Here is a 26,618-nt window from a genome sequence, read left to right on the forward strand (position 1 = left end):
GAGAAATATTTCTATAATGTGGTTTCTTACATCTGGTGTTGAGACCAGAGCAGCTCCTTTAAATCAAAAAATTGTCAGATGAGTGATCCTTAGAGAATAAAAGAGGCAGGGTAGAGGAGTGACCTCTGGAACTCCTCGTGGAAAAGCGTACCTCCCTGAAGATTCTATCCCTCCACCCTTCAACCAGCAAAACATCATGAAGTCAGCTCTCTGACTCAGAGTGGCAGTGTCTGTCTCTTCCTGCACTTCCAGGGTTTAATATCGTCTCATGTAGCCAAACCATCTGCAGCCAAGTAATCCAAAGTATTCTCTCTTCTCTAAGGTTAAGAATGTTGCTTCTGAAGTCCTCCCAATGAAGGATCAACTGTGATTGTCCTACTTTATTTCCCCATACAGTAGTATGGTTGCCCAGTCAACCCCATAAATATATGGCTGTGTTCTTAAAGAAATGAGACTGGCAGAAATCTCATACCCTCGTTCTAATGTTCCCTGTAGGTACTTCTTTTAAAGCACGGTTGATAGCTCAGTTAGCAAACGACCCCATCAGCCAGCCCAAGTCAGTAGGAAGAAGTCTGCCAATTGTGTCATAATATTTTTCCATAAGTAATTCAAGTTTGTGGAAGAAACAAGACACTTTTGGTATGTTGCAAAGGGCAGCCAAAGAATGAAAATTCTGTGGCCAAGCAAGCATATTACATTATTCTGCTGCAACGTGTATAAAGCTTTTGCAGGAGATTGTTTGTATATGTTGTATATCCTGTTAAGGCAGAACTTAATGAAAGTGTTCAACTTGAACATCTCCTTATAAGTATAACAGAGTCATGTGCTTCCATCATCATGCTTTGGACAGGTCGGGTACATGCAAAGGATCACAGAAAATTGATGATCCACATAGTCAGTAGTGGCAAGGATACGAGAAGTTCATTGCTGGCAGTTTTGTTGATTACATACGTCTTCTGGTTGTGCTTACATTAGAGTATTTCTGTTTCTCTTAGATGTTTGAAAACAGGAATGTTTCTAGGAAAATTGAATGCATAAGACATACAGACATGAAAAATTAATTACATGTCATCTCACATCGTAAAAAAAATAAATATCAAAGTTTAGAGGAGAGAGAGATTGTAGTAAAACAGCCTGATTTGAAAAGGGATAAAAAAAAATGTAAGATTGAACTTGCCCTAAAGAGTTATTGGATGTGAATAAATTGGGTAAGAAAGGAAGGGGTTTTCAGATGCAGGGTACAGCATACACTACAAGACACAGATGGAAATGAATAAGTGAGTTTTCAAAGCTCTGTGTGGGTTAGTAGGACTGGAACGGTGGGCTTTTATATGTAGGGGAGGGCAAATATAAGGAAGATGAGGGTCAGCTAATACACAAGTACAAGTCTTCAACTATGTAATTTTTTGGGCTTCAAACAAAGGGCTTGGATTACCAAGGTTGAAACATAAAATATGAGTTTTTCTCAGTATACAAATTTCATAGACCAGTACTAGAAATAAACCTAGATTCTAGAGTGCCACTAAGACCCTTTATATATCTATATACCACTCATCCCCCACGTGTTAAGATCCCCTCGACCATGGTAGTCACTCTTTCTCTGCCTGGTTTTGCATTATTTTCTGCAATCTGTCTTCAGCCTCACCTCCTACCTCTTTCCTTCACTTTGGGCTCCATGATCCAGCAATGCCCTAGGAATTACAGTTCTCTAAATACTCTAAATTTTGTTTTCTCATCTCTAAACATCTTCACTGACCTTGGCAGCTGTAAGTTCTCCACTATTACAAACTCAGTTTAAAAATATTGGCTCTTGACTATGTAGGGAAATTGATCCTAAACCAAAATTGATTATTTATCTTACATTTGTCTCAAGTTATTACTTTTTGTCATAATATTGTTATTTTGCTTTGAATATGTCTTTCTTACTTGAATACTTGTGTCTAGAAGATAACAGTAATTTTATATTATTATATCCCCTACTGGGCACATCAGAGTGCTTTTTGGATAAAGTATGTCCAAATAATGGATACGTATATTAATATATAAGTATATTCTGAAAACTGGCCTAATGGATGTGAAGATTAAGAGAACATTTAGAAATTCCAGAGGGCAACAGATATTTATGAATACCTGAGTATAGGAAAGAAGTTTGGTAAGGACAATTGCTGTTACTTTCCTAACATGGCATTCTTATTGTTCGTAGCATTTTATCTCACACTTTAGTAATCAGAGCCCTTGAACTGTCTTTACTCAAAAAAGGAGGGGTTATCACTGCTTGATAAACAAATAGCTAGGAGAACTGAGGAAAAACACTTAAAGGAGAAGTTTACTTACTTAAAATTACTTAATGACTATTTGCAGAGTAAAATTAATGTTCTAAAGAATGAAACACCAGCCAAATTAGTGGACAGATACTTTACGATAGCACATAGATGTTATGTTATCTTGAAGTTTCAATAAACATGCTTTATTATATTGCAAGGTGAGAGAAAAGTTAATCACTTCTGATTTATTCTTGGCAGTATGACACTGAGCAAACTCAGTACTGCAGATAGAGTCTACAAAGGGCAATCAATTTTTGTTTGTGTTACATTATTAGCACTCATTGTCTTAGCAGCAGAGTTGATTCCATGAATCAATAGAAGAATTAATTATTATGAAAAAATTATTTGGTAAGTTTGAACATGTACTAGGAGACACTTATTTCTAGGTGATAAATTCATGCGAGGATTAAAAAAAGTCTTGTGGGGAATATTTTAATGAATGCAAAGTAACGTCTTTGATTCGATTTGCTTAGATTACCTCTTTAATAACTATGGTTTTGAACAACCTTGACATAATTGTTAACCTGGATTTCAGTTACCTTTAAGGAAAAGCCAGAGACTAGGCACTGATAACTTAATAAGCTTATCTCACATCAAACTGTACTAACTAGAAATTATGTAAATTGTTTAGTAATGTATGCTAACTTTGATTTTTCCAGAACTTAGAAACGGGAATGCTTGCAAATACTTAAGGAGACATATCAGTTTAGCAAGCCATAATTAGTGGTGTTTTATGAAGATCTGGAACTATTTAAATTACCCATGCATTGCTCTTTCCATGTTTTCATGCAGTGAGCAATGTAGTTCCCTTTTTCCACTTTGTGTGAAGATTGAGGCTAGAAAACACCCATAATTCTGTATTTTGCAGAAGTATGGAACACATTCATCAGCTTAGAACAGCCTCAAATTAAAACTTTTGTCCTCATTTTGGTCTTCATTGTGAGCAGTTTATAAACGTGTATTTAAATATAATACGTTTTAAAAAATAAAAGCGTGAACTCCAGATGAAAGTCTAGTTAATGGAATAAAGAATGAGAGGTTTCATTTTATTACTTGTCTCATTACTGCTACTCTTTTAAGTCATTTAATTGCTCCTTGTGCCTTTCTACAAAAAGAGAGCTATATTTATCAGATCTGTAAAAAGTTCTAGTCTAGTAATGTTAACTGGTCAAAGTTAGTCTAAATATTGCACTCATGATGATGCAATCTAAATGAGTGAGATGATATTAGTAATCGGCTGAGATCTAGCTGCACATGGAGGTCTGCTTGGCAGCATTGGCCCGAAGGCACTAATACTGTTGGACAGCTGTTGCAAGGATTTAACCTGGAGATTGTCATATTTTGTTTGGCCCCCCACGTTGCTGTTCTTTTTTTACTGAATCAACATTAAACACTTGGCAGATTTTACATAAAACTCCACATTCTGTCTTCTGCTGAGGTCTGGAAGCACGAGGATTTTATTCCTGCTTAGAAGCAGTCAGCTGGATAAGTGTTCTTTACCATCTTTGGATAACACATAACTCCCCAGTTTGTCACAGTCCCCATTGCATCCTGCTATTTATGTCTGATGCTGTGCCTGTTGCTATTGAACAGGCAGCTTGCTTTGTTACTTTCCTTTTACCACATACCTCTCTAAAGAAGATAAATGAAAAATAACACAATAGTGCTGTGTGTTTCAAGAAAACTATAACATAGTGTTTTTGTTTCTGGAAGTAGAGATATCAACAGGAATTTAATATTGACAGGTATTTAATAACATTAGTAATAATGTTGTATGTGTTAAAATATTATACCCAATGGTTTTTCTCATATAGCTTAACACTCAGATCCAATTAGTGAGTTTGAGTTCTGGCCTCAGCAGTTCCCAGCCTACCCTTAAGTTTGGCCTTAGGTACCCTACGAATGGAATCTTCTCCTCAGAGGCCCGTGTCAGGTTCTCTTTCCAGAACTGCTGACGCTGTTCAGCAGTCCTTTCTCCAGATCTCATTCTTGTTTTCTGCCTGCCCCTTTGGACTTAATGCTCTGAAACTTTTCCCTCCTGGCCAGAATTGAGGCCCCTGTTGCATACAGACCCTGCACCAAAATTGCAGGCCAGATACAATGAATGATATAATGCATTCATTCAGCTACTCTGGTGATTATCTACTAACCAGCTCTGTTAAAGTCTGATGGCAAAACAATAACAAAATAGACCCAGTTACAGTCAGCACAAGCTTGCAATAAAGACGCAAGCAACTGATATATAGTATACTGTTAGTTAAAATAGGGCTGTGAAGAAAAATGGCAGGCCAAGGAGACAAAGTAGAGATGGAGAAGGGGAGATACTTTTATATGTCATCACTTTCAAGAAGCAACTTTTGAACTGAGAACTGAATGAGGTAACAGAAAACGACATGGGGTGTTCTGAAGAGGAGTATGCTGGGCAGGGAACAGCAGGTGCCGAGATCCTGGAGGGAAGGTATGCTTGAGGCTCAGGAGCAGCAAGACCTATAGTAGGAGGGGCAGGCTCAGGCCAGATCATGCAGAAGCTTGTAGGCTGTTCTAAGCTGCTGGTATTTTATTCTAAGGATAATGAATGGGATCTTTGATAGAGGGGAGTTACCAGATTTAATTTAACACATCCAGTCTAAGCTATCTTCTTTCTTCTTCTTTTCTTCTTCTCTCCTCCCCTTCTCCCTCCTCCTCCTCCTTTCCTCCTCCTCCTCCTTTTTTTCTTCTTCTTCCTTTTTTTATGGAGATGGGGTCTCACTTTGTTGCCCAGACTAGAGTACAGTGTTGCCATCACAGTTCACAGCAGCCTCAAATTCCTGGGCTCAAGTGATCCTCCTGCCTCAGTTTCCCAAGGAGGTGGGATCACAGGCATGCACAACCACACCTAGCTAATTTTTAACTTTTTCCCCAGAGATGGAATTTTGCTGTGTTGTCCAGTCTGGTCTTGAACTCCTGGCTTCAACATCCTCTCATTTCAGCCTCCCAAAGTGCTAAGATTACAGGCCTGAGCCACCTAAGCCCCTAAGTGCCAATTTCTAAGCTCTCTCTTTTGGGAGGGCAGATCAGATGAAATAAAACTTACATGTCAGAGTTTGACTGAATTTAATGATAATATGACTTACTTTAAGAAGTAGCAGCATTAGATTGTGTCCACTAGTTTTTGTTTTCCTAACAATATGGTGTCTGGCACAAAATAAGAAATAGAAAAATGGTGAGTGAGAAGGGTGAAGAGTTATCTCATATACGAGATGGCATCAGCTCTTCTCTGAAAACAGAATAACATACAAGGACTTAGCCTAATTTAAAGTTAATACACACAGTATTAATCATCTACAGATAGTAAAACATAGTCATGCTATTTCTTTTCACCTCCATAGGTAGCAGATATGCTTAAAACAACTGGAGCTACTAAGTGATTTCAAAAGTAGAGAGTTTTTGTTATTACTAGAACAAGGCAACTATTTTATTAACTTGGTTCTTTAAAACTTTCTTTCTAGTGTCCAGGAGGAGCATTTACACCCAATATGCGAACCACCAAGGAGTTCCCAGATGATGTTGTCACTTTTATTCGGAACCATCCTCTCATGTACAATTCCATCTACCCAATCCACAAAAGGCCTTTGATTGTTCGTATTGGCACTGACTATAAGTATACAAAGATAGCTGTGGATCGAGTGAATGCTGCTGATGGGAGATACCACGTCCTGTTTCTCGGAACAGGTAAATATTTGAGCCCAACATGTGCTTTAATATGTAGTAAAAGTATGTATTAAATATAGGTAGTAGGTAAGGGCCATGATACTGAAACTAGAAAAACTCCAATAATTACTTCTGTCTAGCCCTTAGTGAGATATTTAATCTCTTTTTGCCTCAGTTTCCACGTCTGTAAAATGAAGCTAATAAATAAACTATAGAGTTCTTGTGAGGAATATATATATATATATATATTTAATATATAATACATATAATATATGTAGGTAGGGCTATATGATTTTCTTGGCAATTTGTCATTACAAGATATTTGTATGATTTCTCTGCTGCACTTTCCACCTGAACTGGAAATGAACCAGCCTTGTGAAAAACTTCTACTTGTCCCGATGGGAAAAAAAAAAAAAAAAAGCAATGATTAAGTACTAGAATTGCATCCACACATAACCGAAGCTGGTTTATCCCTTATTTAATAAGCCATGTAGTTAAGTGTTCCTTTCAACAGAAACAGACTCTGTGACTTCTTAATCAGTACCTGAAGCCATTTTCTAAGGATAATGATAATGACAGATAGCATGTTCAATACAACATTTGAAAGTGAATGTGACTCAAATATAGACAGGTTTTTTGAAAATATTGATGGCAGTCTTAACACATCTACAAATTCCATCAATTTACTTTGATAGAAGTTGAATGAAAATGTGCTTGTTTATAGACCCACACGATAAGGAATAACTAGTATTGTATGTTACAGAGCAGTGGTTCTCAAAGTGTGGTCCCTGGACCAGCAATATCAGTGTCACTGAGAACTTGTTGGAAATACAAATTCTGAGGTGCTTCCTCCAAAATTCTAGGGATGAAACCCACTCATCTGTGCTTTCCCAAGCCCTCTAAGTAATTCTGATGCACACAAAAGTTAGGAACCACTCCTCACGTCTTTCACACCCTGGCTGTTGGTCAGGCAGTAATTTAAAATCTATTTCAAACATCCCTAACTACCTTACAGGAACTGATGAAATCTCTTCACTTACAATAACACTCCTTACAATAACATCTTATTGTAATCTTAGAACTACTTTATGAAATTAGGTAGTTTATTAGGAAATAGACCACACGTCTGTAAAAGTCATTATAAAATATGGCAGTGGTGGAATATGTGTTCTGGATGAAGGGATAAATTGCACTCATACTTCGATCAGTTTAAGATGTGGATACTTTTTCTTGGCTAAATAAAATTTCCAAAGTGTGCTAAGATAAGGATTTTATTTTATCCTTTTTTTATTCTTAAAAATCCCATATCTGAATGTTTCATTTTCATGTAATTTCAGCTTTACTGGACTGAGACTGAGAATCTTCTAAAATGTACTACTACATTGGTTATCCTTTTTGGCATCCTAGGTTGGCATCCTTTCCCACAGTTGGACATATCTGAGTTTTCACTAGTCCTCTCTTTGCTTGCCTGACAGCTGAGGAATAATCCTTCCTTCCCAGAATAACTGTTCCTCACTCTGCTCTCAATTTGTATCTCATCCTACCATCTCCAGGATTTTTGTTATCAATTATATTCTTACTCACTTGATTCTTCCATTTCATCCTCCACTGAATCCTCAACTTAGAAGCCTTGCCAGGTTATGAAACTAGATATCTGTCTTCACCCACTGCCACCTCTGCTGTTTTGCAGATTTTGCCAAGGTCTTGCATGGTCTCATGATAAGAAAAATACAGGCTTTTAACCACTGAAATACCTCTGTCTCCTATTTGCATCAGTTGGCGTTGGAGAATCTCACTTTACCTATTGCTCCACTCATGTGTCAGAGGATTCTCCTCTCTTCCTAGTGGTTCCGTCTTAGCTGGCTTCCTCCTGCCCATGAATGTGGGTATTCCTTGAGGTTCTGTCTGTGGTCCCCCCCATTTTTTTTTTTTTTTTGAGATGAAGTCTTGCTCTGTCGCCCAGGCAGGAGTGCAGTGGCAGATCTCTGCTCACTGCAACCTCTGCGTCCCAGGATCAAGATATTATCCTGCCTCAGCCTCCCAAGTTGCTGGGATTACACGTGCGTGCCACCATGCCCAGCTAATTTTTGTATTTTTAGTAGAGACGGGGTGTCACCATGTTGGCCATGATGGTCTTGACCTCTTGACCTCGTGATCCGCCCAGCTTAGCCTCCCAAAGTGCTGGGATTACAGGCATGAACCACCGCACCTGGCCTTATAGTCCCCTTTTTTAAGATACTCCATGCCCATCTCATTCATTCACTTGGCTTCAATTATCCATTCTGTGCAAACAAATCCCAAATGTATATCGTTATTCCTTACCATTTCCTATGCTCAGTGTTTTCATGTACAGTTGACTGTTAGATAACACACATTGTATAACCCATTAACATTTCAAACATCATGCTTCAAACTCAATTTATCCTGTTTGAAAATTCTCCACCCAGCAGTTAATCCAATCTCCCATATTTGTATTCATTACTGAACATTTCTCTCAAAGTTCTATCTCTCTTTGCTATATAATTTCTTTTCTAGGCACGTCACAGTACCTGATAAGCTCAATAAATATTTGTCAAGATAAATTGAAAATCATAACTATGTCCATTGTTACTCATGTAATATGAATTCATAAATGTGACTGTAAAAGCTAATCTTCATTCGCATATAAGCTTTGTTCTCTACAGATACAGCCTTCATGTCAGTGACTACAAAGATTTGCTTTTAGCCTTAGCTCAATCATTCAACATAGAGTTCGTGTTAGAAAAACAGTTTTCTTTTTCCTGAGGCTGTGTGGTAATTTGGAATATTACCTCTCCATAATGTCTCATATTACCCAGAAAAGATGACTGGTTTTTTTTCTTGTGAGGCCTGCCTTAAAGGTGGACTTAGATGCCACAACTAAGTTGTTGTTGTTGTTTTTTCATGAAAATCTACATGAAATAATTATATTTTCTACATAAAAGATGTAGATTTCATGGGTGGAATTTTAAGCCATTATGAACTGTTCAGCAGTGTTTATTCATAGAAGACAGTAAGAAGCATACTTTTGCACAAATTCTTTGGCTTTTCTTACCACATAAGCTTCTGGCACCATTTCATAGAATTTTTATTTTGGTATTTAAACACTTGTGTCATTTTCAAAAACAATATTTAGGCATATGTTTTTAATTGTAGTGGAAGCTGCACTGATGATTGCTTACAAAGCCACAGGAGTCTCTTGAGGATCCCATCCTAATAGGAAAGTGTGTGCTGTGGCAATGCCCCAGCATCTTACTGAAGACATGGTAGCGCCCTTAGCCACTGGACTTTACTGTCATTACAGGCTGCATTATAATTTTTAAACAATGATTTCAATTTATCTGAGTCTCTAACAACCAGTATATTGGTATAAAATATTTACTGCGGTCGGGCGCAGTGGCTCACGCCTGTAATCCCAGCACTTTGGGAGGCCGAGGCCGGCAGATCACCTGAGGTCAGGAGTTTGAGAGCAGCCTGACCAACGTGGAGAAACCCCGCCTCTACTAAAAATACAAAATTAGCCGGGTGTGGTGGTGCATGCCTGGAATCCCAGCTACTAGGGAGGCTGAGGCCGGAGAATCGCTTGAACCTGAGAGGTGGAGGTTGTGGTGAGCGAAGATCGTGCCATTGCACTCCAGCCTCGGCAACAAGAGCAAAACTCCATCTAAAACAACAACAACAACAACAACAACAAAAAAACTACTGCTCAAGTAGTTCTTGGTTTGCTGGTGAAATTTCTCCCAAAGAGAGTTCTCTCTTCTTGTTTGTAACTAAAAGAGACAAAATAGCGTTTTTGGGGGAGAATCACAGGTCATTGTCCCAGGATTTCCCAGCATTATATATCTAACTGTCTTGGGAAGGATATGACATTTCTAGGGTGTTTCCAGGTCCCCTAGTGTCAGACAACCCTTCAGCTGTTATAAACGAATAATGATGCTCCAGTTATTGGCACGGTGAAGCAAGTTTCTCTTTTGTCTTTTTTTCTGTATCATCAAGGAAAATTCAGGGGAATTCAATGAAGACATTATTTGTCAAAGAAGATGCCATAGGGGAAACTTACGTGACAGTTCATTGGAATGCAAATAGGATTCCATGTAATGATATTCACTTTGAATATTATGAATGATTTTGTAGCTTACAGAATCTCTATGGTAGATGTGTGAGCTCTGTGCCTGGTAACTGTTACAGTTAGCCCGGTACCATTATCATGTACAACTCTGACTGAATTTGAGATACTGACCTTCTACTTCATCAAACTGCATCGGATTATTTTTTGTGTTGCCAGATATCAAGCAAAATTAATTAATTAATTAATTAATTAATTTAGAAAGAAAAGAAAAAGTGGAGGGAGGAAGGGAAAGAGGAAGGAAGGAAGGAAGGAAGGAAGGAAGGAAGGAAGGAAGGAAGGAAGGAAGGAAGGAAGGAAGGAAGGAAGGAAGGAAGGAAAAGTGAGCTTTGTCCTCTGACCTTTTATTTCTTACGGTTTTCATTATTGCTATCTAGTCTATGGGTTGGCAAACTGTTAATATAACCTGTGGCCCAAATCTAGCCCACTGTATGTTCTGTATGGTACATACACTAATAATGTTGTTTTGCATTTTTAAGTGGTTGAAAAAATAAAAAGCAGAATATCTCATGAGCAGTGAAGATTGTATGATTTTTAGATTTCAATGTCCACAGAGAAAGTTTTATTAAAATATAGGCATACCCATTCATTTACATTTCATCTGTGGCTGCTTTTGTACTACAGCAGCAGAGCTGATTAGTTGCTACAGAGACCCTGTAGCCAGCCAAGCCGGAAATATATATATATATATTGGCCTTTTATAGAAAAAGTTTGCTTGTTACTGTTTTGGTTGATCATTGTAAATTTTTTAAAAATTAATACTTCTTCAAGAAGCTATTTTCTAATATGTAGATACAATAAAGTAATTCATAATGTTACCCAAAATTAATGTTTCTTCTTTTATCCTGGGTAAAGAAAAAAGGCTGCTACTTAGTTAAAATTTAAACTGGAAACTATATTTATTTATTTTCCCACCCATTCCTGATACTACTGTCTATAAAAAAAAAAAAATCACCGGTTGAAAACATGTATTTTAAAATCAGCACTTCCTTTTATTCTGTAGTATTAGGACTATAGGTGTTTTTATGTTCTTTACCTCTCTCTCTCTCTTTTTTTTTTTTTTAATCTTGAGGAAGGGCTATAAAACAGCAGGCAAGGGTTCTCATAGGATTAACATTTCTATTTTAACTTTGCCACCTACTGCTTGCATCCAGGCCGTTTGTTCAAAGCAGACTGTGTTACACAGTCAAGAGATTTTTGCTGGTTTTCCTTTTGCTTCTGGAGTTATGAAAATATTTAAGTGTCTGGGTCAGGTTCAGAGACATTCTGTAAAATTTATATTTTTAGCACTGTACATGAATCAGAATGACGTGTGGTTTTTGATGAAAGAGTGAGAGTATTCTTATGAATGGGTGTTAGAGGTTTAGGATAATTTAATGCTATTATGATTTTTTAATGTAGGGTCAATACATGTGGTGTTCTGCTAACATTCTTACATAGTGTATACTGTCTCATGCTTCTTATTAGCTTCCGTTTAACTGGAGGAGTACTAAGTTGGAATATTAGTTCCAGGAAGTCCTCTGAAAGTGTAGAGTTTTGAAGTGTGTGTCACATATTTGAATAAAGCTTTAAAATGCTTGCCTTTTAGCATTAGAGGATAACTGCCTTCATAGTAACTAACCAGTTCTGGCAGTTACATCTCTTGGAATGGCACACTTAATGAACTGCAGAGCCAGGAATTTTGATTTTTAAAGAACTCCTTAAAATACCCCATGTAAAATTTGATAGCTGGAGCAGTGCATGTGAGTTCAGAAGCGATGACTGTCAGCTGGAAGTTGTGCGTGAATGTCACTCTGAGGATGATGTCTAGATGTCTCTTTTGCTTTGGCGTAAGGAAAAATCCCTTTGTAAGTTACTGATTTTTAATAACATTGTGGGTCACTGCTTTCCAAAGCAGAACGTGGAAACCTCTGAGAGTTTACCATAGATTCTACAGGGATTTTCACAGCAGGAAATACTAATGGAGCAGAGTACAACGATGGCTGAATTGATGGGAGATAGGTGATAAGTCACGGTGTCATGACTACTTGATCATGTAGAAGAGTAGCAAAGAGGGGTATGTGAAGAGAGAGGGGAAGAAAGGAACATAGCCCTGAGTGAATGCTAATCTAGAGGCAAATGTTGTCATTTACATTTTACTTTAAAAAGAGAACTTATTAGAAATAAAAATAGGGCTCATTGCTGAAAAAATTCGTTTCAAAAAGCAGAATTATTTTTCTTTAAGCTCCTCTTCGGACACCTGTTATTTTAAGGACAGTTTAAAATCTCATATAATGATTGTATAAAGAATATATACATATAATGTGTTATATATATGTTATTATATATAATAATTGGTTCTAGTCTGCTCAAATTACCCATTTATTTAGTATTCTGACTTAGGCAAATATATATTTACAGATTCCTAAAATATTTTATTACTATTATAATGATGCTAATTAAATTTATTTGCAGTGCTTATCTTTTTCCAGGAATGCTAAATAAATTATCTCATCCAACCCTTATAAATATCATATGAAGAATTGTAAGAATGTAGGTGCCATGGAGGGCAGGGATATGGGTTTCATTGATTGATTGATGTATCCTTAGTACCTAGACTAGTGCCTCACTCACAGTAGCCACTCAATAGATATTATTTGAATGAATGAGTTGCATTTATTATTTGTCATTGTTTTCGGGAAGAATCACAGATAAGTTAAGATCAAAAAGATAGTAGTTAATATGTAATACAACCAAAATATAAACCCATGCCATCTGATTTCATATATTGAACATTTATTCTCTTCACATTTTTACCTCATTTACCATAACTACTTTACATTTTTTCCTTAAATGAAGTTCATTTCATTTATATTTTTTCATTTTACTATGAATTAAATGTTTCATCCACATATATCATGATGATATCCCTGATGTGTTGACATGCAACATTAGCATTGACATTGCTTTGTTTGAATGATACCACTCATTTTAACCCATCCATATGTTGTTGCCAAGTCTTACATGTGAACAAGATTCATCTTGCAAGATGACAGAGAAGACTTGGATGAACTGCACCTTGGAACAGACTGAATTTTTGTGTGAATTAACCTATGTGCTCGAATTTAACCTATGAATTTGATATGTTTATGTCAATTACATTATGGCTAGGAAGAAAGGAGATAAAACTTTGGGGCAAGAGGGGAAGATGTGAAAAGGGAGTAGAACTTTACCTTCATTTTTGATGTATCACTAAATTTTTGCCCATTTACAATTTGTGTTAAAATGGGACTCATATCTATATTCAAAATGTCTTACACGCTCACCAAAACACCCATCAAACTCTTTGGCATGTTTTTGTTTCCTTAATTAAAATGGATTCTGCATATATTTGGAGAGTTTAGAATATCATGCAAGGACCTAGTGGCTCTCAGCAGGAGGACAGAGGGCAGTGACTCGCTCTGCACCGCTGGCTCATTTACTACGGAATCCCTGATGTTTCTCTAGATGACTTGAAAACAATTACAGTCACACCTCATCCCTGGGTGTTGCCCCTATTTAACCCTCTAGTGATATGAATGTAAGAAAAATGTTCTAGCCTGAAGACATTAAATGATGCAGTCTATTGTCTGTGTGTCAGGAATAAATGGCCACACTAAGTTTTTGTTCTTGATGTGCTGCCAAGTTTCCCTGAGGCAGACTTGGCAGGCTTTGTCCCGAGGAGAAGAATTCACAGCCTGCTGCTCAGTCAGGCCAGGCCTTCCCTATGTGAGTATCCATAGGAAGGCTATAGCTGCCAGTTGTGGTGGTTTTTGCAGAAAGCTGATTTTAAATTTTTTTATTTAACTTGGAAAAGTTCAAATTCTAGAAAATAGAAGGAAATGTTTCATTTTAGAATGTGAAATGTAGTATAAGTTGGAATGAAAAGATCTGAAAACAGAGTTTCTGAGGAAGTCTGTGGTATTTAAGAGTCGTATGTGTTACAATGAGTTGCATTCTTATTCTTCTCTTCCACTAATGGGGCGGGCAGAATAATGCCTCTGTCCCAAAAGATCTCTATGTCCTAATCTCTGGAACTGGGGACATGTTATCTTACTTGTGAAAAGGAACTTGCAGATATGTTTAATGTTACAGACTTTGAGATGGGGAGATTTTCCTGAATTGCTTGGGTGTGCCTATTCTAATCACATGAGTCCTTAAAAAGCAGAGCTTACCTGGCCATTGTTAGAGATGTCATAGTGGAAGAAGTGTCAGAGAAACGTGACTTAGCTGGCTTTTGAGATGGAGGAATGAGACCATATGCCAAGGAATGCAGGTGGTCTCTAGAAGCTGGAAAAAGCAAGGAAGTATATTCATTGTCCCTAAAGCATCCAGAAAGGAACCCTCTCAAAATCTTTTGTTAGTGCAGTGAGACCTGTGATGGCGTTCTAGTTTACAGAACTCTAAGATAATAAATTTGTGTTGTTTTTGAGACAGGGTCTCACTCTGCGGCCCAGGCCGGAGTGCAGTTATGTGATCTCAGCTCACTGCAATCTCCGTACCCCGGGCTCAGGTGATCCTCCCAACTCAGCCTCCCGAGTATCTGGTACTATAGGCACACACCACCGCACCTGGCTAATTTTTCTCTTATTAGTAGAGATGGAGTTTCTCCACGTTGCCCAGGCTGATCTTGAATTCCTGGGCTCCCAAAGCCATTTGCCTGCCTCGGCCTCCCAAAGTGCTGGGATTACAGGCATGAGCCACTGCACCCGGCCTTCAACGTGTGTTTTTAAGACACTAAATTGGTAGTAATTTGCTCTTGACAGCAATAGAAGCTTAAGACAACTAACTTTTGAGTTATAACTTAATCTATGCTTCTTTTAATAATTTTTAAAATAAAGATTAATCAATTCTGATGTTTTAAAACTCTGGAAATGTCCTTAATGATTTATGCAAAAAGATAACATGTTATGTTCTTGAGCTTTTCTCTACCAGTATAGAATAACATAGTAATATATCACAAAGATGTCATTTATTCAGTCATTAGAATTTATTGAGATTATTGCATTCCAGGACTTAGAAAAATGGCAACATCATTTTCCTTTAAGAATCTCTTGACTCAGTGGAGGAGACAATTTAATCCAATTCAATAAATATTTATTTTGCATGGGAGTATTTGAGATAGTGTTCTACTGCCTGATACGTATTTGAGATAGTGTTCTATTGCTGTATAACAAATTACCACAAAATTTGTGGCTTAAGGTACATACATTTATTATCTTACAGCTCCCAAGGATGATTGCTTAGCTAGCCTCTCTGATCACGGTCTCACAACAAAATTTAGCCAGGCCACAATTGTTTTTTAAAGTTCAAGGTCCTCTTCCAAACTCACCTGGTTTTTGGCAAAATTCACTTCCTTACATTTGCAGAAGTAAGGTCCTTAGCTCCTTGAGGCCACCCACAGGTTTTTGCACATAGATCTCCTCATTGGCTTTTTAAAATGTGGTTGTTTGCTTCTTCAAGGGTAGTAGAGTCTCTCACTTCAGTCTGCTGAGATGGGGTCTCATATAATCATAATCTTGATATTGATATACCATCACTTTTATATTTTTCTGTTGCTTAAAAGCAAGTCACATGTTCCACCTGCACTCAAGAGGAGGAGTTATACAGGAGCATGACTCATTGAGGGTCACCTTAGAGTGTGTCAGCCGTGACCCATACACGTTTTTAGGTAGATCATTTTTACAGTGTTGTAGAGGATACATTAAAGACAGATGAAAGAAAATAAGACTCTTTATAGGTTATAGGTAAGAAATGATGAGAGCCTAAATTAAGACAGGCGTTAGAAATGACATTATCTGGTCTAAAAAGTATTTGGGAGAAAGAAAGGACCTGATGATAAAAAATTGATTTGTGACTTGATTCATAGATTTATGACTTGGCAAATGGTGGAAAGAAATACCATTGACTGATCAAGGTAAGAGAGAATCAGCAATCAGATTTGGAGAGTGATGAACTCATTTTTGTTAATAAATGGCACACTTACCTCCTTCTTTGACCTACTGTGCATAAGAGTCTAAATTGATCACTTCAATTACATTATTTCATTAAAACCCCACAGCAACCCAATAAAAATCATTATCCCCGTTTTACAGTTGTGTAAACTGAGGCTTTGAGACATTAAATGCTTGCTTAGGATGGCAAAGCTAGTAGGAACAGTAATTAAATTCAAGCTCTGCTCTGTCTCACAACAAGTTGAAGATTTGGTGGACTAATTCAGACAGATGAGTCAAAGAGGGTGTTATAGAGAGCACTGTGCTAGAGCTGGAGATCTGGGAGTCATTAGCAATGTGGGTGTTAGCTGAATCCATGAAAATGCTTGAAGTCAGTCTAGGAGACTATGCAGATAAGGATTTAACTCTTGGAGCTCATTTAAGGGGTGGGAAAATAAAGAATATTTACCAAGAAAATGGAGAGTGATCATACAAGTAACAGGAGAATAAAAGAATGTGATATTGTGGTGGTCTTAAGAACAAACACTGAAAGGAAGGAAGATGCAGTGGTCAAGATCATCAGACATGGCACAGTTATAGCTGAGTGCCCTGGTAGTAGGTTGTTTTCCTCATCCTATCTTCTTACACACTAGTAACATTTGCCAGGAGAATAACCATTTCAGATGGAAAGACCTGAGACATGAACAGAAAGAAGTAGGAAGAGGTTAACAATGCAAGTAAATGGGTTGTTTGATGACCACATTCTGAGAGGAAAGATGTTTTCCTTACCCAGGCACCTAGAACTGTAGATAGATATTCAAGGCCAGTTTATGTATGTGGTTTAAACTTTGAAAACTAACACAGAAGAACCTATCTTATGATAAAAAATGGTGCAAGAAAACAGGTTGAGTGACTATACAATTCATGAATCCCGGATGAGTAATTCTCCCCAAACAATAAAGGATTAAATAGAGAAGGTTAGCCCTGAATTTACATCTTTGGAAATGTAGTTGTTGCATCTTTTGTGTAGGATCAGTAAAAACTTACATAATAAGACTTCTTTATTGAATATGTGTCAGTTTATCTGAAATTAAAATAGAAACAATTCTTAATGTAATGCAACAGGAATACTAAAACGTGATATATAATTTTTAGTAATTTACAAAGTCCTACAACATTAATTTCAGTGATTCCTGAGGCCCTATGTGAATATTCTTTAGCTATATCACAGGAAATAATAGTAGTAATTCCTTTTTTGGTGGATTATCACTTGAGCCAATACTGTATTATGGTGTTTTTTTTAACCCTCACAGAGAAAATTTGCTTCTAGAACCAGAATATACAAACTTACTAAACGCTTTTTGACACATTAGATATAGCAGATATTTTTGTGAGGACAGACACCTTAGTTGAATAAATAAAGTATTAGGTCAAATCTTAAAAGGGAACATTTTATTGTTTTCTGCTTTTTTGGTATTTTTCAATTAAAACATAACTTAGTCATTCGTTACATACTTTCTAGTTTAGTAAAACCACTGGCCTTAAGATTTCTCTTTCAACTTCGTCCCAGAAGTCTATTTTTCAATTAACCTGCCTAAAGGTTTAACTCTGAAACTTTCTACAACCATGATGGATGCAAGCATGTGTGTGCACCTATAAAAATCTAGATCAACATATGGGAACATCAAGAGATTTCTAATTTTGGTTGTGACTTCTCCAAAACCTTGTATAAAACCAAATACAAGGCTGGATGCAGTGGCTTATGCCTGTTCTCCCAGCACTTTGGGAGGCCGAGGCGGGTGGATCACCTGAGGTCAGGAGTTTGAGACCAGCCTGGCCAACATGGCAAAACCCGTCTCTACTAAAAATACAAAAATTAGCTGGGTGTGGTGGCATGCACCTGTAATCACAGCTACTCAAGAGGCTTACGCAGGAGAATCTCTTGAATCCGAGAAGCAGAGGTTGCAGTGAGCCGAGACTGCCACTGCATTCCAGCCTGGGTGACAGAGCCAGACTCTGTCTCAAAAAACAAACAAACAAAAAACACCCCCAGAAAATAATTTATTAGAATGTTTTTTAATGTCATTCCTGGATGAAAAATTAGGGAATATAGTTTGGCATTCAAGTTTAAATCCTGCCCTCTATCACTTATCAGTTGTATTACTTCGAGGAAATTATATAACATCTCTAAGCCCAGTTTCCTTATAGGAGAACTTTAAAGTAGACTTTATAGGTTTACTTTAAAGACCAAATGAGATAAAATATGTATAAGCCTGAGTGTACAACCTAGCAATTAGTAAGCATTCAGTAGAGACATACACACACTTACCTATATAATATCTATTATTGAAATCAATCACACATATCTATGATGTATGTCATATATATTAGTATATATGCATTTAATCCGTATTTTGAATGTTTGTCACATGTCCAACACTGTTCTATTCACTAGACATAAGCAGTGAACAAAACAAAAAAATGCATCTCCTTTGACAGAGCTCGGATACTTGTAAGCAATACAAATGGTAATGAACAATATGCATGCAATTATTTTCCAGTATCAACTACATTTGAGTACCCACTATATCAGGAAAAGCTGAAAGCAAAAAGTATATATATTTTTAAAACTTCAGTGACATCATAGATGAATCCGTTGGTAGTACGTTGGTGGCATTTCTTTCATTTGGAATTTGTAGATAAAAGTAAAAACCACTGGTGTATAGCAAAAGAACATAAATAATTTATGTAACAGGTGAAGAGACAAATAGGAAAGGCAGTTTCAGACTATGGGGAGTAAAATTAGTTACAATCTGTAGAATTTACAAGAAAGGTTCACATAGACTCTTTGATCTTGAACAGCCTTGTCAGGTATGTAGGGCAAATACTGTATTCACATTTTATAAAGAAACAAAGAATTACAGTTGGCAGGTTTTACTCTATACTGTTTGCAAGTGCAAAACGAAAATGAATAAAATGGAAATAGAGGGCATTTGTTGCAGATTCAGGAGAAGAGGTGTATTTTCTTTTTCTTTGTAATTTACTTGGCAGTGTTGTCGGGGCTGCCATTAACTGGTGTGTTAATGAGAAATCATTATCTACTCCTGAGGGCCATTGATAACTGCAAAAAGAGAACCTTCATAGAGCACGGTCTTGTACATACATGGTGTTCAGCGTGTGAGGGAACAGTACAAATTAGTTGTATTCCTTCTAACATAACTGTTGGGCAGACATAGTGGTATCCTGATTTAGTAAAGTCGTCTTTGTAGATCTGCTTTTGAGGATGTACACTCATCATCTTAGTAAAAACAGGAACATACATTTCAGTCTATAGCTTCACTTAACTATGTCTCTTACATTGTTATTGCCAAAGTTACATATGCTCATTGTAAAAAGGATCTAGAAAATATTTTTTTTTTTAAAGAAAAGCAATTACAGTTTATATTACCTTATTTGAAACCAAGTGTGCCTCAGAATTCAGAAGTAGTTGAATAGGAAAAGGTAATGTATTCATATATATGAGGTAACATGACTTGCAGAACCCGGGACCACACCCTGTAATAATGCACAGTACTGTTTCTGCAGCGAAACAGAAACCTTCAAACCCTGTGTAAAAAAAACAACCGCCATAAATAGCCTGAAGTCAGTGCAGGTCAGGTTTTATGACCAAATTAGTTCAAGTAAGGACAGATTTTGCCACCAAAGAAATTTAAGAAAAAAGAAAACAAACTTGTGAATTTTACAATTGTAGATAAAAGATAATGGGCCTGCATTAAAAATAGAATATAATTCCCTACTTAATACAGGGATTAGACTAAAAATACTGATTTTTTAATACTCTGTAAGATATCACATACAGGTCTGTTTGACTTTTTAATTTATTTTTTAGAGTAGATAGTTTTATTTTTCTGTCACTAAGATTTTCGGAAATGGGTCAGCTTTGTTCTTATTTCAGCTTTTACCATGTTCTCAAATATCTGTAGCAGTTCCAAAATTTCTACCTGCACACCAGTTAGCACTAACAAAAAGAGAATCATACCAGATTCTCATTCCTTTTGGAGTTTCCATTTTGTACCAATTCCCTTCATGCTAAAAGGCATCCTTTAGAAATTTCTCCAAATGCAGGAGATTTCTCCAAATGCAGGAGGTCTGCAGGCAACAAACTTTCCATGCTTTTACTGATTGTTTTCACTTTTTTAAAAAGAGTATTTTTGTGGATATAGAATTATGGGTTCACTTAGTCTTTTCTTTCAGCATTAAAAAAAAAAAAAGTCATTCCATTATCTTCTTGGCCTCCCTTGTTTCTCATAAAAACTTACCAATAATTATGTTCCTTGTTCTCATGACAATGTATTTTTTCTCTTGTTCCTTTCAAGGATTTTTCTCTATGGTTTGTTTTCAGCAGTTTACATAAAATATGCCAGGGTTTGACTCCTTTAACATTTCTTCAGCTTGGTTATTAATGAATCCTTACATCTGTAATGTAATGTTTTTCATCAAATTTGGGAAGTGTATGGCCATTATTTTTTCAAGTATTTTTCTTCTCCAATCTCTCTATTCTTTTTGTGAAACTCTAGTCATATATATGTTGGACCATTTGATAATACATAGACCAAGAGGGTCTGTTCACCTCCTTCAGTCTTTTTTCCCTCTGTTCTTCCAATTGCATAAATTCTATAATCTGCCTTCAAGTTAATTGTTTTCTCTTTCAACTCTTAATACTTTAATCTGCTGTTAAACCCATGGAGTTAATATTTTATTTCTGTTATTATACTTTTAGTTCTAAAATTTCCATCTTGTTGGGTGGATAGTATTTATTTCTTTTCTGAATTTTCCTGTTAATTTGTTGAAACCATGCCTTCCTTTAGTTTTTGAATATATTTGTTTTATTATTTGAACATATTTATACTAATTACAGTAACTGCTTTAAAGCTGTTATTTGCTAAGCCCAGCATCTGGTTTATCTCAACTTTGTTCTTCTTGACTCTTAGTCCTGTTTTCTCTCTTTTTGATATATAATGAATTATGTTGTTGAATCCTGGAAATCATGGATAATGCCCTGGGCTTGAGTTCTGTTTTCTTCCTCTGATGGTGTTCATTCTTATTATAGCAAGCACTTTATTATTAGCTGATCGCTTTGTGCTTGTTTGGACTTGTACTACTCTTTGTTCGAATGCATATGCTTAAAGCATGTCACTCCAATTTTACAGGATTCAAACTCCAAAATCTCTCCCTTCCACATCTTATCAGATTAGGTTACAGGTTTTGTTAGGGCAGGCCTAAATTAGGTCTTACTCTAGAATGTGACACTTTAAAAACCTCAGCCTTTCTTGTGTCAGCTGGATGTCACGGTTTTTAACAAGGTGTTAATGAGATCTGACTGAAGCAAGAACAACTTCATCCAGCTTTGCTCTTCCAGAATTGCCAAACCTGTAATTTATCTGAACAGTTTTCTCAAGTAGCACCTGCAATCTGGTAAGCCTCCGGTGCTCTCATCCTGCATATGTAGCCCAGGACTCAAGCACAGACTCACAGAGTGTTTCCACGTGGATTTCTGAAACCCGCTTTCTGGACGCCTCCCTCTCTCTGACACTCTGGACCACAGAATTGATTTCTTTCTGCTGCCCCACATTTTCGTATCTGCCTCCTCATCTTAGTGGGACCACCATGTTCTGCTTGAACACAAGCTCTCTGAACCTCTGTTGGGATTGTTCCCAGACAGAAAGTGGGGGATGATCATGAAGATTAGCTTGTGAGTATCCTTTCTTCTAGTCTTGCACTGCCTGTTAGCTGTTACCTAAAAAGAATGGCCTCATACATTTTGTCCAGTTTTTTTATTTCCTTACTGCAGGAAAGTACTCTAGTATCAGTTACCCCATCATGGTTAATGGCCATATTGCCCTGCAGAAAGATTTTCCTGATTACATTTCTACCAAAAGCATTTGAAAATGTCTATTTCCTTATTTTTATGCCAACTCTAGGCTTTATCATTCATTTTACTGAAGATCATTATTTTTACAATTTCTTAAATTATATATGTACTCTAATTTTCAAACCATGTGAAAATTATTTGTTAAAATTCTGCCTGAAGACTTCCCCCAAATATTTTAATATATTGCAAATAGGTCAATAATTTAATATAGTTGTAGAAAATATGTTATTTTAGCTAAAAATAGAAAAAAAGTAACATATTTATATTTTAAAAACTAATTTGGTAGCTTTCTCTTTGATTAAATACAGACAACTACCAAGAAATGAAATAGGTTTAAAAAATGATACTGTTTGTCTCTCATGATTCTTTAATGTTTGAGCAAACACATGCTTCTTCTCTAAAGCTTATTTAATATGCAGCACCTCCAGAAATTATGTCTGTGGTGTGATGTGGGAACCAGCATCTGTATTTTTAGTAAACTCCGAAGGTGACTTTGAGTGAGGTAATCTGAAAGCCAGACTAAGGTGCTAAGGAGCCAAGTGAAATTAATGGTATCAGCAAATAAACTTGAAAGTCACTGAGTACACTATTTTCCTCGTAATGCAACAAAGAATGTTAACTTTTCTGAAAGGCTCTGCAGGGGAAAAAAAAAAATTAACCTAGTTTAACCCAGTCCTTCCAAATTTATATGACCCTATAAAATCTTTAGCATCAACACACTTGGGAAGATGATTAGATGGCTTTTGTTGAGACAGCCTTTCTTAGGGCCTCCCCTCAAATACAGACACTTGAGATGCCCGACTGGGGCTCTAATGCCCCCAGGGCTGAGGCTGAAGGTGTCAACGTTACAGCTTTCCAATGACCAATTCAAAGCTCACCATGTGAGAAACCCTGCTAAACGTGAGAAATTGTGCTAAATAACTCAGTTTAGAAATACTTTATATTTTTTTGTAACAAGGCATACACATGCATAGAATGCTACATTTTAAAAGTAGATTCAGTGAACTAACAAAGATTTTATAACTCATGATTCAGTTTTATTCTGAAATGTTAAAACTCACTATTAAAAGATTGTAGCAGCAGTTTGATTACCTAACAGGAAAATAAATGTATTAGGAATGGGTATTTTAACGTAAAATAAGGCAGCCAATTATCAATACATAATTATAGAAATTAATAATTGACATGTCTAGTCATACCTCCCTCATCTCTATTAAGCATTCATTTGCCAAGCAAAGATTTTGCAGTTCTTTTTTGGGCTTTCAAAGTATGTTTCTTTATTTTAATAAGCAAGTTGTCTCAGAAAATTATTAAGAGGGAAGAGATGCCTTTTAGTAAATGTAGTGATTTTATCTTTTATAGTACTACTATAAATTAATACTAGAACTAATTATTTTGCGGTAATTTACCCCAATATCATGTACGGGGCTGCCTAGACTGACACCTAGGAGCACGAAGAGCACAGGAACTTGTGTGACTGTGGGTGACACACCCATTAGGCTGGCCCTGACTGGAATACGTTTATAGGTTAGCAACCAGGAGGAAGGGACTGGCCAGATCTCATTAAGGAGGCAGTAGTTGCCCCAAATCCCTAGGCAACCAGAACCACAGGGGAAAGCAGACAGTTTGGCACATCAGTTTCCAGGGAAACTCCCTAAGGACTGTTTACATAAGACTCAGGAGATAGATATACAAATGACTATTCCAATGACCTGCTTGGTAATGAGCTGTGTTTGATCACTTGCCTGCCACAGCCAACACTTACTGTACTTATAAATGCAAGCTGATCTCTTGGCCAGAGACAGTGGAAAGGTTTAAGGATAACTGCTGTGCTCCTTATATTAGAAAAAAAATTAGATAGTATAAAATAAGGTAGGAAGGAAGCCTGTCTAGGAAATTTTCTTTGATGATTTAATAAAACAAAAGAAAATGAAAATATCTCATATGGATTGATGAGTCTGCTGTGTTATCTTTGTGCATAGAGTTGCATTATGTAAATCACTTTGCAGATTTGTCTTGCTTATTCACACAATGCTTTAATGTATTTAGAGTATCTCTTAAATTATCTATACTTCACAGATGAGAAAATTGAGATCCACTCAAAGAAAGTGACTACAATCGTGTCAAAAGTGTACTCAATGATGGAGCTAAAGCTAAAACATAACTTCCACTTACTGAGAATGTTATTGATGTGCCAGACACCATGCTAAGCAATTTCCATGTCTTATTTGTTTAATTTTTATTAGTCAGAACTCTTTCAACTGAAAGTGACCACACACCTTACTCAGACTACTTACAAAATACCGTTTTCTTCATTTAACTGAGAAATCCAGAACACAGCCTCAGACATAGCTGAATTTGTGCTAATATCATGTTGTCAGGAACTTATTTCACCACCTTTCAGTTTTATTTTCCTGTGCATTGCTTGTTCTTAAACGAAGTCTCTGCATGTGGTAGCAAGAATGGCTCCAGCACCTCCAGATTTACAAGCTTTCATGCTCCTGATTTCAGAAAGAAGAAGAGTCTCACTTCACTCATTCCCGGGAAGGGCAGGGCCCTCACTTGTTTCTAGCCTGTTCCTATGTGAATCACAGGGGGAAGGGTATGCTCTTGTTGGCCAGGCCTACATCATGTGGGCCTCCCTGGAGCTGGGAGAGAGGTAAGCCATTCCTTAAGCAGGTAGACTCGAAATGAGGTAGTTGGTGTTTCCGAAAGATGTGTCAGGGTGTTAGTGCCAAAAGAAGGGAAGTGATTCTGGCTAGGCTTTAGCCTTAGCTTAATGGATTTTTAGATAGCCATTATGAAAAGCATGGTTATTATTTATGTTTTATACAATAGCAAAGTGAGGTTTAAAGAAAAAAGAAGTGACAGCTTCACTGTAACTGTATCACAGGCATGGTGCTTTCCCCAAGGATGTAAAAATAACCCAATTCTACAGAACACTAAAAAGGATTTATAGTTGTGAATACATTCAGAGAATACCATTCTCACCACCCCCAGAAGGAAGACATTTGATAAGTATATTATTATCTTCAAACGAAAGGGCATGGAGATGGCTTTTTGTGGACATAAGTAATTGGGAGTTTTACGGCCATTCTGGAATGCTTATCTCTCAATGACAAACATTTTAATGGGAACACACTTACTTCTCAGAAAACCATAAATTCTAGATTCTAAACTCTTGAGTCCTATGCCTGTGTGTTTGCATGCATACTGCTCAACTCACTGAACTCACTCAATACTTTCTTGTTGAATCAGTGAGTGAAAATGGATAGAAGACAACTTAAGACTACTTACTTAATTATTAGTAAACGATACAGCCCACGGATACCTCAGAAGTAGTCCTCATATAGGGAACCCATTACTGTCAAAACCAAAAATAACAAAGGAAAAGAGAAATGACTAAAAGTAGTATTGTAACTTTTACTGCAAATGGATAAAAAACAGGGTTTGCATTATCTTTTTTTTTGGGGGGGGAAGGGGGGACAGACTCTTGCTCTATCCCCCAGGCTGGTGTGCAGTGACACTATCTCAGCCTACTGCAACCTCCGCCTCCCAGGTTTAAGCGATTCTCATGCCTCAGCCTCCTCAGCAGCTGGATTTACAGGTGCCTGCCACCACACCTGGCTAATTTTTTGTGTTTTTAGTAGAGACAGGGTTTCGCCATGTTGGGCGGGCTGGTCTCTAACTCCTGACTTCAGGTGATGCGCCCACCTTGGCCTCCCAAAGTGCTGGGATTGCAGGCATGAGCCACTGTGCTCGGCCTGCATTATCTTCTTATTAGCTCATCTTTATAGCCCTTCTTTGTGTAATATTTTAAAGGTGGTGTGCATAAAGTACGTTTGTTGTGGGCCCTGTCAGAAGAAAATGGGGATTTCTGTAAAATTTTGCTGTCATAGTAAGTGAAAACATTAGGGGAATATGGAGTCAGTTGTATCATTTGAAGTACTTATTTCTTTTCAGAGCTGATAGGTTTATCTATTGGAACCTTTCTAATCAAAACCTGTTTTTACATGGTTTTATTTGGAGCTGTGTTATACACAGCCTCTACTCCGTCTCTTTTCATAGGGCAACTATAGTTAACAGAAATTTATTGTATATTTTAAAATAACTAAAAGATTGGAATTGGAATGTTCCTAACACAAAGAAATGATAAATGCTTAAGATAATGAGTACCTTAGTTACCCTGATTTGATCATTAAACATTGTATATATATATATATGAAAATATCACATGTACCTCATAAATATGTACAACTATTATATATCCATAATGATTAAAGATAAAAAAATTTAAAGAGTTGCAAACAAAGAAGAAAGAATGTGGATTTTGCTGTCACATAGAATGGTAGTGATTCTTACAAACTGCAGCAGGGAACTGTAAAACTGATATGATTTGTTAACAAAAAAAAAGAACATGCTTTTTATGATAACATGCCCGTATAACAAAGATTTTACATCTGTATCCTCCTGAGTTTTCTTTCATCCTTCATGGCCTACAGATTAATTCAACAAATATTCAACAGGAACATATATGCATACACATGTGTGTGGTCGTTTACACACGCACACACACT

The 26,618-nt window shown here is 36.8% G+C and overlaps 1 protein-coding gene across 1 annotated transcript in view; it reads left to right on the top strand.

Moving 5' to 3' along the window:
- SEMA3C (semaphorin 3C) overlaps positions 1-26,618 on the top strand; it is a 179,540-nt gene that overhangs the window by 126,561 nt on the left and 26,361 nt on the right. Inside the window, exon 12 of the mRNA XM_005550371.4 lies at positions 5,813-6,035. Coding sequence (XP_005550428.2) covers positions 5,813-6,035 — 223 coding nt within the window. The remainder of the gene's footprint in view (positions 1-5,812; positions 6,036-26,618) is intronic.

The sequence above is a fragment of the Macaca fascicularis genome, chromosome 3, assembly GCF_037993035.2.
Source record: "Macaca fascicularis isolate 582-1 chromosome 3, T2T-MFA8v1.1".
In the NCBI taxonomy this organism is placed as follows: Eukaryota; Metazoa; Chordata; class Mammalia; order Primates; family Cercopithecidae; genus Macaca; species Macaca fascicularis.